The sequence below is a fragment of the Aythya marila genome (genome assembly GCF_965140915.1).
Source record: "Aythya marila genome assembly, chromosome: Z".
Classification (NCBI taxonomy): domain Eukaryota; kingdom Metazoa; phylum Chordata; class Aves; order Anseriformes; family Anatidae; genus Aythya; species Aythya marila.
In genome coordinates this window covers 87,182,116-87,195,187 of record NC_139080.1, presented here as the reverse complement: position 1 = coordinate 87,195,187, position 13,072 = coordinate 87,182,116, and the positions used below count along the sequence as shown (strand labels likewise).

Genomic DNA, 13,072 nt, shown 5'->3' with positions numbered 1-13,072 from the left:
AATACACAGGAAGAAATTTTTGTATTGATGTAGATATCCCAAAGTGAAAAAGTAGAGTATGGTGTGTCCCCTGTAATTGTATGCTTAATGCTAAGTAGCCATTTCTTTTCAACTGCTTACAGGATCATACGAACAAAGGTGCAGCAGCCACCCAATCAGCAAGTCCCAGCCTCCAGTCACAGCATAGGTAAGAAAAGCTTGCTTTTTTTTTTATTTTATTTTTTTTTTTATATATTAAAAAAATAGCATAATGGATTACAAATATTCTAAAGAACTTTTAATCATTCTTATGGACAGATAATTCTGCATAAAACACTTCAGCACACGTGCTAATGCACCTTCTTTGTCATTCTCCAAGGACTGAACATAGTAAATGAATTTTATAAATACTGTTAAAAGGTTTTGACTTTTACTGATTATTATGATAAATAGCTTTCACCATGAGACAGAAAATTGAAATCTAAACCAAAAAAAAACCACTAATGGGGGTCTATAGAATGTCAGATAATTAAAGTAATAAATCAAGAAAGGGATACTTATTCATAACATTTTCTGCATCATTAGTCAGTAAGTAGTTTTGAATGTGTTTTTTCTTTTTTTTTTTTCATCTATCAACCATCCCTTCCATAATTCTTTGTGCACTTGCAGTCTTGAGTGAAGAAGTAGCAAAACTTTCCTAAACTTTAATTTAGATGCAGACCAGCAATATTCAGCCTGGACTTATGCAAGGCTGCTGGAGGTGGTCTCTGGAAAGGGTGTCCTGACTGATGAGGCAGCCTCTGCGGCAAAAGCCGCTGTGGCAAAGATAAGATCATGCTTCTTATGCAGGAGGGAGGCAGACAGGTGTGTGTGCGTCTCAGTTCTTCTGTGTGTTCAGACTTTCACCTGTGAAATAGGCTAAGCGCTCACTGACCTTTTTTTTGGCAAAGGTAGGCTGGTGCTGTGAGAGGCACAGTATCTCACAAAGAGCTGTGTTAAATGCTGAGCTTATCCCACAGATTGTGCTCCAATCCAGCATCCTGGATCTGTCTTTCTTGAAAATGCCAAAATAATCTCTGTGGAGAGAAAGCAGCCATCAGATTGCTCTGGTAGCTTAGGGGCTGCCTCTCACTGAGAAAAACAAGAGCAGAGATGAGCCGTCTTGCTTCTTGGGGCTAAGGGTTGGTAGAGGCAGCTGGGATTTAAGGTGTCTGCTCTGTGCAGAGCAGCCTGTGCTTTGGGGCAGTGCGGAGCCCTCAGGGATGTAGGGATGTGCCAGTGCAGGGCCAGCCTGTGAGCTGCCATGTTCCACCCCGTCCCATTTCTAGAGTCTCTTCTCCCCATGCTGCTGTGTCCTCAGAGCCTTCCACCTGGCTGGGGCTGTGAGCTGACGTGTTGCAGGGTGGCGTTTGCTGCCTTCCTGGCCTGCAGCTGTCATGCCACGGCGGCAGGGGGCTTTCTGCCAGGCTGGTGCCTGTGCTGTGCTGCCGCTGACTGCCTGGCCTTGCCTTGCCTTGCAGCCTCCACAGGGTCCGTCACCCAGGTGTCCTCTGTGAGTACAGACTCTGCCGGCTCATCCTACTCCATCAGCGGGATTCTGGGGATTGCCTCCCCCGGCACCGAGAGCAACAAGCGCAAACGAGATGAAGGTAATGGCAGCGGCTTTCTCTGGGGGTGCTGGGACCATGCATGCTGGTGGGCAGCTGGCCTTGGTGGCAGTGGGGCTCCCGGCCGGGGGCGATGTGGTCTGTGGGGCTGCTGGGGCTAAGGTGGGTGGGAGGGAGATGCAGGTGCCCTTCGCCGGCCCTCGGCTTTGGGGAGTCCTGTCTGAATGCTGCAGGGCCTTTCCTGAGGTTGCAGCCCAGCTTGGGGGCCTTCTGCATGACCCTGTGGTCCTTTGCTGTATACGAAGGCAGTGTTTTTTCTAGGAACAGGGTCCTGACGTCTTAGAAAGCAGTTTCAATGTGTCAGGCTTTGGTTGCCTTCTCTTCCCGGCTGAGGAACATCTCTCTGCCATCAGTGAAAAGGGGAAGAATCCTTGTATTGATTCTGTGGCCACCTGAAGTAAAAAAAATGCCAGGGAGGTGTCGCCATCCACAAAGATACAGAAAATTAACAGTAGAGCAGTCTGTGATGCTGCATTTATCAGGGGCTGTTGTCAGCCCAGATAGCAGAGGAAACAAGTGACTGTGGCTTGAATTGAACATTGCCTGCAGTCCTCAAATCAGGGTTTATAGTTGTCCTTCACTAGTAAGAGCTGGGGTCAAGACCACATCATTTGATGTGCATGGGAGCAGAGGGCACAGCAGGGGCTTAGTGGCAATGCTGCGGTCAAGCGTGTGGGAAGGCACTCAGGTAAGATGTCACTGGCTCCTACCAGTGGGTGGGAGGCCCATGGGTGCTCTTTTTTTCTAATGTGCTGCCACCCTGCCCTCCAGAACATCAGATTCCCATTTCTTGCCTTTGAGCTCCTGTGGTAATGTGCTCCACATGTCTGTGGGGAGGGGGTCCTCTTGGCCACGTGCAGGCAGAGGTCCCATCTACCTTGGATAGAGGAGCGGCCACAGGAAGTAGTAAAAGAGGAGAAAAGAGGTTTGTTCAACAAAGATTGCCAAGCAGAGGAGAAAGTAATGGTTTTCACTGTGGCCTGGAGCTCACTGCTTGGCTTTGGAGGAACACGTTGGAAATGTGACCTACCTCCCAACACCCAGGGGTACCAGCGTGGGTCCAGGCACTGCTCTGCAGCCAGCCCTGGCCATGAGGTCAGTGAGTGAGGATCAAATGTGGGTCTTGTGCCTCCTTCTCCATCTCCTCATCCCCTGGGACACCCAGTGCTACATGTGGACAGAGGTAGAGGTGGGCAGATGCACAGAAACTCTGGTGCGATAAGCCTAACTTCTAGAGAAACAGGCTAAAAACAGGCAAGGAGCATGGAGTCTCTGTTGCACAAGCAGAAGGTAGGTGTCTGCAGATATCCTGTTGGATTATAGAGTAATGTTCAGTTTACTAAAACTGCGGAAAGACTGCTGAGAGCTTTGTGGGGTTGATTTCAGTCACATGGGAAGCGGCTGTGAGTATAAAACTGAAAGTTCAGGTAGTTGCTGAATATGCCTTTTTTTTTTTCTTGTTTCTTCCCAAATCAAAGCCATAAGTGCACAGATAAGTATATATATTAAAGCAGGTGAAGTAGATTTTTTTTTTTTTTTTTTTTTTTTTTTTAATGAGCAGGAAAGAGGCAGTTTGTGTTGCAAGTTATGTGACTCTTTCATGGCATTGTCCTGAAGCTCCAGTTCTTGGATGTGTGTGATTACAGATTCACTTATTTAAGCAAGAAGGAAGAACTCACAATTGTAGATTAAAGATTTAAATGCTTCCTTGGGAAGATCAGAGGCATAGCTGAGAAATTCCCCAGCCTTTGCCAATTGACTATTAGAAGATCACATGATTTATAAAACAACCCCGTTGTTTTGGCAGTATGAGTCATGATTTTTGAGCTTGTAAGTTGGACAGCAATGCTGTCTTCAGTAGACCATTTAAATTGCTTTTCTAACAGCTTGCAGCTGCAGATTTGGAGAGGTGTGTGAAGGACAGACTTTGTACATAACCTGATATTTTAACATCTTTGTCCATTTGAAGGGGATCCCAGGGAGAGTCTATAACCCCTCCTCATCCTGCTCAGCAAAAGTTATCCCTGCACAGCTAGATTTGAGGTGTTCACAAAGGAGTCCCAGATCTCTGCACTGCAGATGACAAAAAGGTGAATCAAATGCTAGCCTGTAACGTGGAGAAGCATGTCATCTTTTAATTGCAGACTGTATCATGATGCAGATGCACAAGGGGGCAGAGTTAACTTTACCATTTACAGACCTCTGAGAGCTGGAGGGAGACTACCTCCATAGCAATCCTGTTATATCACCTCTTTAACATATCGCTTCTTTTTTCGGTAGCTGTTGCAAGATGCATGCCTGCTGCTATAACTTTGTATATTTGTTCACATATAAATAGAGCCACAGTGTGTAGCATTTGTCTGGTGATCCTGGCTTCCCTTGGCTGGGGAATGAAGTAGGGTGCAGTCACCCCTCAGTTCTTCCAGCTGCATTGAGTACTTGGTGTGATTCATTATCCAGTTTTGTTCTCCTCACTCTTGACATTTTTTTAGCGAATGTCACCAGTCTTTATCCCAGTAGGGAGCTTGCTGGGTAGCAACAGGGGCAAACCAAATCCGACAGTCTTTATTGGTTTATATAGCTGAAGGTGTCATTTTTTTCCCTGCTGTAATATGGACTTGGAGCAGATGTGCCTTCGTGGGGGATCGGTTGCTTTCACTTGTGGTTAAAGGACATACTACTGGAGACTGACACAAGAAGCAGGCTGTTCTGTAGCTAGGCAGAGAGTTACCGTCAATCTCCTCAGCTCTGAGCAGCAGATGCTGCTGGGAAGCAGTCTTGCTATTTTGCTTTCAGATTCTCTCCTCTGACTTTTGTGGCTTCACATTCATCTGGCCCCGCAGCTTAGAAAAAGGCTGTAAAAGAGCAGGTGGGTGGCAGAAATGTGCAGAATGATCTGATTGACCCACCTTCTAATGAGCAGGATTTGTTTTAGCGAAGCCAAGGATGGGCACAAAGGCAGGTAGTGAGACCCTGTGTCAGACTGAGCTGTATGCTCCATCAAGTGATTACAGATGCCAGTAGTGAAGGAACTTATTTTATTGTACTTCTCGAAGCTGGTCAGGTGGCCAGTGATTGTCCTCTAATGGGACACTCCACAGAGTCTGTTTTTTTGAGAAATGCTGAGCATCCCCTTTCTGAAAATCAAAGCGTCAGGAAGTGTGATCTTTGGAACTGTGTCCCCAGGTAGGTACAGAGTAGGCCAAGCCAGGCATGGTGTGTAGAATGTGGGACTTTGCTTGGCTGTGAGTGCTCTGAAGGAGGATCCGAGGATCCAGGGAAAGGATGGAGCAGGAAGAGCAGGGCAAGAAGAGACCCAGCTGGGATGTCCCTTCCCTCTGAAGAACCAAAAAAACACCCAAGCTCCCGCTGGGAGCCAAACCAAAGGAAGGCACAGCTCACTCCTCCTGCCTTTCTCTGCTGTCTCCTGTAAGTAACGCTGGTTTCCATTCTGCTCACTGCAGAGCTCTGCAGGTACAGGAGAGAAAAAGCCCAACAGAGAGACTTTCCCAGCAGGTTCATGCTGAGAGGGATCATGATGCAAATGCACATGCCAGACCAGACAGGGGATGTGGCTCTCACCTGAGATGTCCTTGTGATCTGATGCTTTCACTGCAGTGTCTCTCTTCCAAAGCCAAGGCAAAGCCTGACCCTCCTGCTTCTATGAGAGCTGTGTGCTGTAAGCAGCAGGCTGTGTGTGGTGCCCCTTTATAAGCTGGGTCACCTCAAGTGGAGCGTGTGGGATGGTGATTCTGGGTGCACCAAGAACAAGATTTGTGGTGGAGCACCATTGTGCCTCTGGCACAGCCCTCTGCTTTCCAGTCCACAAGGGGCTTGAGTTGCTCACTCTGAGCATGGTTCCTGTCTGTACACAGGTCCTTGCCTGTGGCATTGTCAGCTGCTATTTGCAGATCAGGTACAGACAGCAAGGAGAGTTTCTGTCTGTGTGGCCTGGGGACCAGAAGCAGGCCCACCCTGCTAAGTATTGCCTTGTATTGCTGGCTACATCCTGCCATCTATTGTTGTGGCATGATTTTGTCGTTTGTGAAATGGCACCCTCTTGGCCAGTGTCTGCTAATGCAGCGATTAGCACAGCTTGGGCCTTGCTCCTGCTGCTCAGCCTAGATGCAGCCATGATGTTACAGAGGGAGTTTTGTTACAGGGACACAGGCAGTGCTAGACCAGTCAGTCTGTTCTCTTTCCTTGTGCAGACGCAGCTGGTGAGAGCAAAAAGCTACATGCAGCATTGAATGGCTTACTGCAAATTGTTGGCCTGGCCTGGCCCCTCTCTGGGAAATGCAGTCAGAAGAAGGGCTACAGAATTTAGCAAGAGTCCGGTGCAGGATGTATGTGTCTGTTACCCACCCACATCCTCTTGCTGCAGGAGAAATTTGGCAGATTTAAATACCTGCACACAACAGCTGCACAGACCATATTTCAAATTCACTGGTATGGAGTCTTCTCAGCAGTGGAGGCATTTGGGGAATTGAAACTAGCATAGCAGGAGACCTTCACTCGTACGGGTTGTTTTGTTTCCATTCTCACCAAACATAACCCTACGTTGCTGTCAGCATCTGGTGTGGTGTTTGTACTTTGTTTTCTAAGCTGAACTCTTTGAAAAATGCATTTCCTTTAAATGTAGACTCAGGCAGTGTAGACTTAAAGGCAGTTGGGTCACAGCCGTCTGTCTGGGAGGATAAGCCTTCCAAGAGGGGCAGAGATGGTAATGAGAATAAATAGAAATATGTGCACGTGCACACAGTCCAATGCCACGTGAAAACATCCAATGTTATGATCACCAGATTTTCACACAGGGATGCCCCAGGCTAGGCACAGTTGTAGGCATCCAAGCAGTACCACTTTGTGCAGGGCACATTTTCTGTAGTGCCCATCCTGTATGGCTGTGGGAGACACCTGCATTTGGAAATGGCAGTTGAATTTCTTTGCACTGACAAATACGAACACGAGCTGTGACATGTCCAGGGAGAGCATTGCCAGAGAAGCACCAAGAAAAGCAAAGCAAACATGACTAAGGCTGAATGAGGATTAATAATACGGACAGCATTTCTGTATTTGTGTCTTTTCTCCATGCTCAGGAGCTATCCTTTCCCAGCAGGAACAGCAAGCCACACACACAGTGAGTTAAAGACTTGAAGGGTGTGGGCATAAATGTCTCAGTGGCTGCATGGCAGAAGGTAAGCAGCCTTGAAAGGGAACCCAGTGTAGAGTATGCACTGCCAGGGACTTCCTCTTGTGGCTAAAGGCCAGTGCAACTTCCAGGGCATCTACTCTATGAGATTGCTGGGAAAGCTGGGAAAGGCCATTGAAGGGAGCTGGCTGCAGGAGAGAGAATGCAGGTGGGTGCAGGGGTGCCTGGTAAGCTGCAAGGGGGGACACTTTGGGCCCCGGGAGAGAAGGGCTGAACTGAGGGTCAGTGGAAGAGGACATGTGGCATGGGAGCTGGTGTGCGCCAAGGAGCGGGGCTGTGTGGTGGCCAGGACCTGGGCTGTGGAGGCTGGAGCACACCAGGGCAAGGGTGGGGAGGTGTGGTTAAGATGGGGAACCTCACCAGCCATGGGAGCTAATAAAGAGCATGTAGGCTTCCCCTCAGGCCACAGCTTCCCAAGTCTTGATAAACGCAATGTAAATCTCACTGTAGTTACCCTGGCAACTGAGGATCTTTATTTCTCTCTCTTTGGGGGCTTAAATGCAGGATTCGTCTGGCCACATGTGGGCCCCTCTTCCTGGCAGCCAGTGTCAGGTACTGCTGGTCCTGGGACACCTCTGGTGAAACACTCCAGCATGAATTGCCCTTTCCTCTCTTGGGTTGGGTGTCAGGATGCTCTCCCACTCCAGACTTATCCCTAGGAGTTTCATGAACAGTCCTCGGCACTTCAGCCTGGCCGGTGTGAGCAGCCCTGTCAGGGAGGATTCACTGGACAACGTGTCCTGCCGCTGCCAGAGTTTGCCTGGTGCTGGGAGCAAGTGGTGAAGGAGCTTATGGACCTGCCTGCAATCACGTGCCAGGCTGTGGGCAGGAGAACCATGCACATTGCAGCCATCGGGAATGCTCAGTGTAGGAACTGATTGCTGGCTGGGTCTTGTGTTGACAGAAATCGCTTAACTCCTCTCACACTGGAGCCTCACAGTATTGATATTGTTCTCTTATCTGTCCACTGGGGAGTTCTGCACTGCAAGTGGTTTGCAAAGGACTGAAGCTTTTGAGGATCAAAACCCACAAGGGGAGCAGTCAATTCCAGAAACACTGTGAGGGGAAAAGAAGGAGGAGGTTATGGAGAGAAAAAAATCACCTGCCAATATAAACTTGAACTTTTTGATAGCAAAGTGCTGAACTGCAAGGCCTGGCAGAAAGTCAGTTGCAGGGTGGGGAAGAGGGATGTGGAGGGACTGCCATGTACTTGGTGAGTGGGACTCATAATAGTATGTGTTAGCTGCATTTTACTGCCCCTGCGATGTCTGTCTGGAACATACACACACAGACCCATCTGTGGAGTTAGTAACATCCAGAACGAAGTGGTAGAAAGGTACATAAAATATCAGAAATCAAACTCTTCAAATCCAGGCAGTCAGTTGATACAGGTGAACTTATTCAAGTCCATGAAGAGGTTAAAGAGAAAGAAACTCCCTCCCAGAGATGTGCTGGAGTTTACTTAAATCATTTCTAGGACCACTTCAGCTATGCTTACTCACTTGAGTTGTGTTTACTCTTGGGGATAATTCTAGTGACTATAATGAGATGAAGTCTTTCAAGGGAATCGGGTTTTGCCAGGTCAGCAAGTACTGATTTAAATTTCTGCTGCTGATTCAGATTGTCCTTCTGCATTCAGGGATCCTTTCCCAGTGTTGCAAAGTGTGGTGCCTGTCAGGTTGTTGGCCTGCTAAAGAAATTATTTTCCCTCACCACGTATACACTGAAACAGTCCTTTTAAATATAGTTTGTTCTTATTTTTACTGGTTACGCTGCAGTGATGGCTTCATCTGTGCTGTATCCAATGCAATCTATAGCTCAATGGAATGTATGTGGTTTGTTTTGTCTTTTTTTATTTTTAATGTCATTGAGAGTGAGTGAACTGAACTGCTGGAAGAAAATCTCTGCGATAGACATGCAGTCACGCCACTCTTCCTCCTAAATCCCTCGCCACCAGAGGAGTGGTGCTGGTGCATGCTGGCCAGGAAGGATGAGTGCTCTCCCCAGTGCCAGCAGGTCTGCAGGAGACCCCTGCCTGCCATGAGCAGCTCTGCAGATGCAATGGAGCCTTTGCCTTGGCTTAGCCAGCTACTTGAGCTGGGTGTGCAGCTGCTGTAGAGCTGCACAGGGCACCTCGAGCATGTCAGAGGGTCCAGCCACAAAGACACTTTCTGCTGGTGTTAGGGTTGGTTCCTGGGCAGCCTCCTCCACAGCTGGAGGTGAAAACTGGTGGCTTGTGCTTCTCATGGCAGTCACTCTTCATTCAGTAAAACAGCTCACCTCTTAATTTTTGTGGTCCTTGGAAGAAAGGGGAAATACAATCCTTTTTTCCCGATTCCTCAAGCATAATTTTTCACAAGACTGGGGCTTAGGCCAGGGCTTTTGTTTAAGTCTAGTCTTCACATTTATGTTTTGTGGACCTCTCACAGGGCATTTTGTATGTGCCGAAGTGGCAGCAACCTCTGGCCACTCTGGCCAGTGCTGATGGTGTTGGCCACAGATGATGGTAGTTTGGCACCAGCAGAGATGGTGTCACCTGTGGTGGGTGTCTGGAGAAGCACTTTTTTTTTGAGTGCTACAAGCACCTCTTTTGCTTGTAGCACTCGAAAACCCTTGGGTGTTTCTGAAAGCATCACCCTGGTCTGTGTGGTTATTGGTACTATGCCAGTTGACCTGGACATTTGGACATTAACTAGCAAAGCTGAGCTAGTCAATTCATGGAATTTTAGGGGAAAAGAAAAAAAAAAAAAAGGAACAAATTTGGAGCCAGTTCAGAATCTCAGCTATGGCTGTATTAAAATGTTTGGACTTCTGAAACAGAATCTAAGAATCACAGAATTATAGGCATTGGAAGGGACGTCAAGAGATCATTGGGTCCAATCCCCCTGCCAAAGCAGGTTCCCTAGAGCAGGTTGCCCAGGTAGGCGTCCAGATGGCTGTTGAGTATCTCCAGAGAAGGAGTCTCCATAACCTCTCTGGGCAGCCTGTTCCAGTGCTCCATCACCCTCACCATGAAGAAGTTCTTTCACATGTTGGTGCGGAACTTTCTGTGATCCATTTTGTGGCCATTGTCCCTTGTCCTATCCCCACAAGCCACTGAAAAGAGGTTGGCCAAATCCCTTTGTCTCCCACACTTAAGGTATTTGTAAACATTAATAAGATCCCCTCTCAGTCTCCTCTTCTCCAGGCTGAACAGACCCAGGTCTCTCAGCCTTTCCTCAAAGGGAAAATGCTCCAGGCCCCCCTGGACTCTTTCCAGGAGATCCCTGTCTTTCTTGTACCAGTGAGCCCAGAACTGGTCACAGAAACAATTCTACAAGGCTAAATTCATGGAAATGTAACAAAAGCCATTTACAACCCTATTCTATTATTTTCTGATGTTTGAACATGATGCATTCCATAACAGTTGCTGAGACAGGATGCTATTTCTGGGGATGAAGGGACCAACCTCTGCACAGCTCTGATGAGAACTGTGGGTTGACGTCCTCCTTCAATAGGACAAAATCCCTTTGGCTTTGTAAGACAGTGGGAGCAATGTCTGCTTTTGTTGCTTTCCACGCACTTCTAAGCATCTCTGTGACTCCCTGAGCATTGAGCATGGTCACCACATGTTTTCCCAGGGTTTTGGGAGTTGTGTTAGCTCTGCCCTGGCAGTTGGCAGTGCGTGGCCATAGGCACTTTTACATGTTCATAGCTCAGTGCAGGAAAGCTCTCTGCAAGTGCTGCTACCTTTTCCCAAGGAGCAGGTTACTGTCTGTCTTATGTGCATGCCACACGTTTGTCACCTCTGTCCTAATGTGGCACCTAATTTCAGGGGGGTTCCTCCAGAGCTGGGGTGAACCCGTCAGGTTTGCCACGAGCTCCAGCAGGCTTGGGATTTTCCCCATGCTGTTAATGAAAAGCCCCGACTTTCACAACTCCTTACAGCCCTGCTGTAGCTCCAGCTGTTCTCATCAGGAGCTGTCGAGTGTTAGATGCTTTTCAAGAAATAACCTCTTCATATAGGTTTAACTACAATCCAGTTTAGGGGTAGATGTCTTGTCAGATCGTCCTGATACTGTCAGTACTGGTGCTGGCTGGAATTCTTTTGCTGGAATGCATTTTCCAAAGGAAAAAAAAATGTTTTCTGGAAAAGCAGGATTTGTCACTTTTGATGGATATTTATTATGAGTGTTGGCATAAAAAGAAACAGAAATGTTAGGAGTGAGATGAGTTGCTCTGATTTTATCAAGAAAGTGGTAGCATCCCAAGAGGAAGGACTGCGGAGGGTGCAGCTACAGAGCATATCTGCACCTGTGCACACACACGGAGGTTGTACGTCTGCACTCCTGATGCATGCACCGCCGGCATGTCTGACGGCCATAGAGATGTCCAGCACTTCCACAGATGGACGGGCTCGGCCTGGGTGCCAAAGGACCTCCGGGACTGGCCCCGGACTAGACAGCCACTGGGCGGTGAGATGCGGCAAATTGTGATCTCCACCGCCTGCCACTCCCTGACTAATGCTGCTGCTCCTCATCCTCCTGCTCTTCCCGTGTCTACTCATTTGTCTTTTGCTCCTCCTTCTCCTCCCATTCCTTTTTTTTATTTTTATTTTTTATTTTTTTATTTTTTTCTGTGCATGGATCCCCTACCCTAGGACCTGTCAGAGAATTTCCGTCCCGTTAAATAAGCATTTCAACTCCACGTGTGGAGTGAGAGCGCCAGGAAGCTGTACAGTGTGCACCTCGTGCTAAAAGACAGAGGTCTGGCCTCTTGCAAACGGTGCTCTGAGGGATACAGAGGCTGTTCCCACATGAAAGGTCCAATGCCAAAGTGTTAAATACAATATTTGGCACCTCCGTGGCAGGAAGAACTATTTAAGTATCGTGTATTTCTTTGTGCCTGCCCCTGGAAACAATAATGGGTTTCTTGTCCTGCTCTGACTCTGTGAGGGAGCAACCACCTGTGTGGGTCCATGGCTCACCCAAGCTCTCTGTGAGGTCTTCTGTTCTTGGGAAAGCATTAAACTGCTTTTTTCCACGTGTAACAAAATACCCGTGGTATGTTAGCTGATTTCTCTATGGTTATTTAAAATGTAGCATTAATACCTGGATTATCATATGGGACTGAAACCTGCCTCTGCCAAAGCTGGGCCAAGGTTTGATTTGAGTTTACTAGGATTTTCAAGTCAGAATTACTTCTTGGATGAAATTACAAACTCCTGAGATCTTGCATGATAGTGGAAACCCATTTTTTTTTTTTTTTCTGTCAGTACTTTTGGGACTTAATATTTTAAGCTGCAATTGCTGTTGTTGCCATGCAGGAAGGTCTTGGTAAGCAGACAGCATTAAATCAGTGAGATGCAGAAAATGGGGGTGTCCTCAGACTGGATTTTTTTTTTTACAGTTCAATTTTTGTCTGTCATGGCCTTTGTGTGTACTCTTTGCACCAAGCTTTATTCATCGGTAGAGGTGATTGCGCACTGAATTGACTGAATCCTGACAATTTTGGCCTCTCCTAGTATTTCTAGAATAGGCCCATTACTTACAAATCTATTCCATTATTCAAAGGATTCAACAAACATTGAAAGAAACACAAGACAGGCTGTGGGATTATTCACACCAGACTTGGTGACTTCATTTTGCTCTTTGTGTGTTTTTAAATAATTGCGTGAATGGCTGGTCATACTGAGTTTCCAGAATTTTGGGGCTCATACCCACAGGCTGTTTATATTGTCTGGGTGCACCTGAGTCAAGAAGAGCACCGTTACAGATTGGCCATGGCTTTGTGCTCAGGATACAGAAAATCATGAAGAGAGCTGCAGTACTTTTTTATGATTCTGTGTTCTTTACCGAGAAGGTGGTTGGGCACTGGAACAGGATCCACAGGGTGGTGGCCACGGCACTGAGCTCAAGAAGCATTTGGGCAGTGCTCTCAGACACAGGGCTGGTTTTGGGTGGTCCTATGTGGAGCCTGGAGCTGGGCTCAATGATCCTCATGGGTCCCTAACAGCTTGGGATATTTTGTGATTCTGTGATTCTGCTTACAAAGGACAGTGCTTTATTTGCTGTGTGCCATGCTAGAGCACAAAACCCTTGGCAGGGCTTCTGGGTTCCCTGCTGTGGAGCTGCAGATGTAAATACAGGAGGATGCATCATGTGGTGTGTGCACAGTGACTCCAGTGCAGCTGGGTGCGTGCACAGGCCAACAGGCTCCAGTGCTCCAGCCTCGTGGG

The 13,072-nt window shown here is 47.6% G+C and overlaps 1 protein-coding gene across 2 annotated transcripts in view; it reads left to right on the top strand.

Moving 5' to 3' along the window:
- PAX5 (paired box 5) overlaps positions 1 to 13,072 on the top strand; it is a 148,129-nt gene that overhangs the window by 17,718 nt on the left and 117,339 nt on the right. For both annotated transcript variants that reach the window (XM_082784265.1, XM_082784266.1), the window contains exons 4-5: positions 123 to 187; positions 1,500 to 1,628. In XM_082784265.1, coding sequence (XP_082640391.1) covers positions 123 to 187; positions 1,500 to 1,628 — 194 coding nt within the window. The remainder of the gene's footprint in view (positions 1 to 122; positions 188 to 1,499; positions 1,629 to 13,072) is intronic.